The sequence below is a fragment of the Cynara cardunculus genome (genome assembly GCF_001531365.2).
Source record: "Cynara cardunculus var. scolymus isolate 2C chromosome LG 2, CcrdV1, whole genome shotgun sequence".
Classification (NCBI taxonomy): Eukaryota; Viridiplantae; Streptophyta; class Magnoliopsida; order Asterales; family Asteraceae; genus Cynara; species Cynara cardunculus.
Window position 1 is genome coordinate 5,027,712 of NC_037529.1, and position 3,575 is coordinate 5,031,286.

Consider the following 3,575-nt stretch of genomic DNA (forward strand, 5'->3'; position numbering starts at 1 on the left):
CTAATTTATCTATTGATTTGTGGTTAATATTGGTTCTCACAGTTACCACAAACAACTCAGTTCTCCCTTGAATAGCCCCCTATATATATATATACAGATACACCTTGTTCTCCATCAATGTCCACCAGTCCCAACATCCCACTTCCCTATTATTTTATTTTTTTAAATGGTGGCATCATTTGACTATAAAAAATATATAATTTTTTTTTCAAACGATGGCAATATTTGACTAAGAAAACGACACTAACAGGATTCGAGCTTGGGTCTGAGGTGAAATAAAAGTCTTGCAAACCAACTCTACCAAATAAAACTTGTTCTCATTGTGGTTTCAAAATACATACGGTGGCACACAACAAATTAATACAGTTACACCTTTCACGAACCTAAATTTGTTTACCTTTCGACGAAGGAATAATATGGTGGCACGTGCCACCTATATCACCAACACAGGTCCGTCCCTGAGATAGGTAATAACTTGTGACTTGAAAAAGTTGTTTTGTCAAATAATTTTACATATTTTTAATTTAACACGATATAATACATATAAAAAGAAGTTAAAAAAACACAGTTGACAAATCGCCTACATTTATACATGTCATTAAGGCTGTAAATGAATTGAACGTTCAGCAAACCGTTCAGCGATAAATTCGTTTATGTTYGTTTATTTAATAAATGAACGAACATGAACAAATTTTTTTGTTCGTTTAGTTAAACCAACGAACATGAATAAGAGTCTCGTTCGTTCATTTATGTTCGTGAAAGTTCGTTTACTTACCGTTCGTTTATGTTTGTTTATATATCAAATTTAATATATAATCTTTTATTTATTTACTTTGAATTCAAATAATATTTATTTATGTTCGTTTAGCCCGTTCGTTTAGCTCATTCGTTTGTGTTCGTTCGTTTAGCATGTAAACGAACGAACATAAACTTACACGAACATACCTGATTTCTAAACGAACGAACACGAACACAAAGATTTTCGTTCGTTTACCGTTCGTGTTCGTTTGTTTGTTCGGTTAAGTTAAACGAACATGAACAAGCCTCCGTTCGTGTTCGTTCGGTTCGTTTACAGCCCTACATGCCAAATAGTGACGTTATATTTATTGATTGAATTGGATCAGTTCAGTTTATGGATTACCATTTAAAAAACCAACAGATCCAATTTATATGTTAAATTTATTAAATTCGATTCAATCTAATATCAATTTACTGTTCAGTTTTTTAATTTCTAATTGAATTAGATCTTTTTTTACATCGTAAATTTGAAAACTTCTATTAAGAGGAAACAATATCGAGATGTTGGTTTCAATTTGAGTTTCTCTAACTTACTGTTCAATCTCATGTCTTGTTTTGTTTGAATAAAAGTCAAATTAGAACGAAAAATCGAATTGTAAATTGAATTCCATTTCACAAAGTCAAATTTGGAATTTAATACGCTTTTAGGTTTGAGAAGATTTCAAATTCGAATTTTAATCTTACCAAAGAAAAAATATTGCATTCTCAAACATTATTTCAAAATATAYATTTAGGGGCTATTTGGTAGTTGTTAAATGGTTCGATGCAGAATGATTAAGTGGTTAGAATAATTAAGAGACTATCATGATATAGTAATAAAATATAATTATTTGGTAATTGTTTATAATGAAATCATGGCACTAAAGACCCAAAATACAAAATCATTCATAGGGTTTTAGAACTATTAAGAAACATATATTTTTTTGCCAAATAAAATTCACCTCTTAATGATTCAAAATCTGCCTAAGAGGTAAACAAACAGCCCCTTAAATTACGAGTTCAAGGAGACATTATTTCAATAATACATTTTCAAAGTACATTAAATTACCAAATGGTTAGATASTGTAGTATGGTGGTGTTCGATAAACCAGATTAAGCCAAATCAGGTATCTAGACCAAATCTCAGACTTTGCCGATCCTTAGATAGACCGGATACGTAACACACTTACGTCCATTTTCATCTCCATTCCAAGCTCTAGTGAACTCCTCGATCACGCCATCATTCAACAGCTCTACGCCTTTCTCCTTTGCAGTTTGGTAAGCTGACCATGACCTAATGTACGTAAAGAACTCATCTAAACTCATCAACTTCTTGGATTGGAACTCAAATGGACCTGTGTGATTGCATCCATCCACAGCTTTGAATGGGAATTTGATGGTCGTATACTTGTCATCCACCAATCCACGCAACAGATCCCAATAAGGTTTTGATTCTGAGTAGAACTTTTTGAAAATTGGATCGAATTGATCGTCAAATTCTGGCATGGTATAGCACCATGCTGCAATAACACCGTTTGGTTTTTTCAGTATCCACTTGACGTGATCATAGAAGGTCTCGTTATCAAACCAGTGGAGAGCTTGAGCTACTGTAACTAAATCAACACTTGATTCTGTACCGATCTGTTCTAATTCAGACGGAGAAATATTGGGGGAAGTACAGAGGTAACGAACGTTGGGGAGCTTTGGAGCAAATTCTAGTTGTTTGTTGCTTGTATCTGTGCCAATTACCTTCGTGTATATGCTCGCAAGCTGCGATGAACATGTACGATCGTCAAAAAAAAAAAAAACTCATTCACTCGTAACAAATAGCGATGATTCTTACTAGAACTTCGAAATATGAATAATTAATTTGAAAATTTCCGATGTAAAGTAAGAGATCCAGAAATAGTAGCAGTATGAAGAACTTACGGAAACTGCCGCCTGACCGCTTCCGGTGCCGACGTCCCAAACAASGTCATGGCTAGGCGTCTTGCTGGCGATGAAATCGAACAGCTCTTGTGGATAACCTGGTCGCGCCTCCAAGTATTGCTCTGCTTGTTTCAAGAACAGATCCGCCATAATTCTCTCCTCCTCCGATCTCTCAGCCGCCTGCTGTGGATTTATGAGAAAGAATCGAATGATGGGGATGATATGATATTTTGAGTAGAAAGTTCAAACTTTGGTAACTGGATAATCTTCGATTAATTATTATTATTTTTTTTATTTTATTTTTTTGATTAACTTGGATATCTAACTCGTCACGTAAGCCGACTAATTCCAGAATGACCACCTACTTTATAGATAACCCAAAGTCATCGTATTTGAACCTCCGTGGCCACAAGAGGATTTTTATTTCTCTTTGAATTTAAACATGAGACCTCCTAATACTTTTGACCTTTAAAACCAAGCTCAAACCAATCAATCACCATCCTGGTTAAATATCATCTATTTATCAAATATCTTATGCAATCTTTTTGTTCTTTTATCTTTTTTGTCTTTTTGTTATGTTTTATTTAAATATATCTATACTATATTATAAAATATTTGATAAAAACTATTTTTTATGTATGAAGTTCCGTATATTTATGCATATTACTTAAAATTTCAGATTACAAATAAATTATGCACAAGTACAACTTATTAAAGCTCCATGTTTGAATTCGTGTAAGTAACTGCGGATAAACATAATCAAATATATGATAAACATCTCATTTTAAAATATAAAAAATCTAAAATATAATTAAAATAATTATCGAGTTTTAAGAAAATAATTAATTATTATCTTTATAAAAAAATTA

At 32.6% G+C, this 3,575-nt stretch overlaps 1 protein-coding gene across 1 annotated transcript; it reads right to left on the minus strand.

Moving 5' to 3' along the window:
* Positions 1-1,824: 1,824 nt before the first annotated feature.
* Positions 1,825-2,938, minus strand: LOC112506788 (putative methyltransferase DDB_G0268948). The gene is made up of 2 exons (XM_025111061.1): positions 2,707-2,938; positions 1,825-2,547 (listed from the first exon to the last, which is right to left on the minus strand). The coding sequence occupies exons 1-2, from the start codon at positions 2,854-2,856 to the stop codon at positions 1,921-1,923; spliced, it is 777 nt and encodes a 258-aa protein (XP_024966829.1). The 5' UTR covers positions 2,857-2,938; the 3' UTR covers positions 1,825-1,920.
* Between the last annotated feature and the right edge of the window lie 637 nt (positions 2,939-3,575).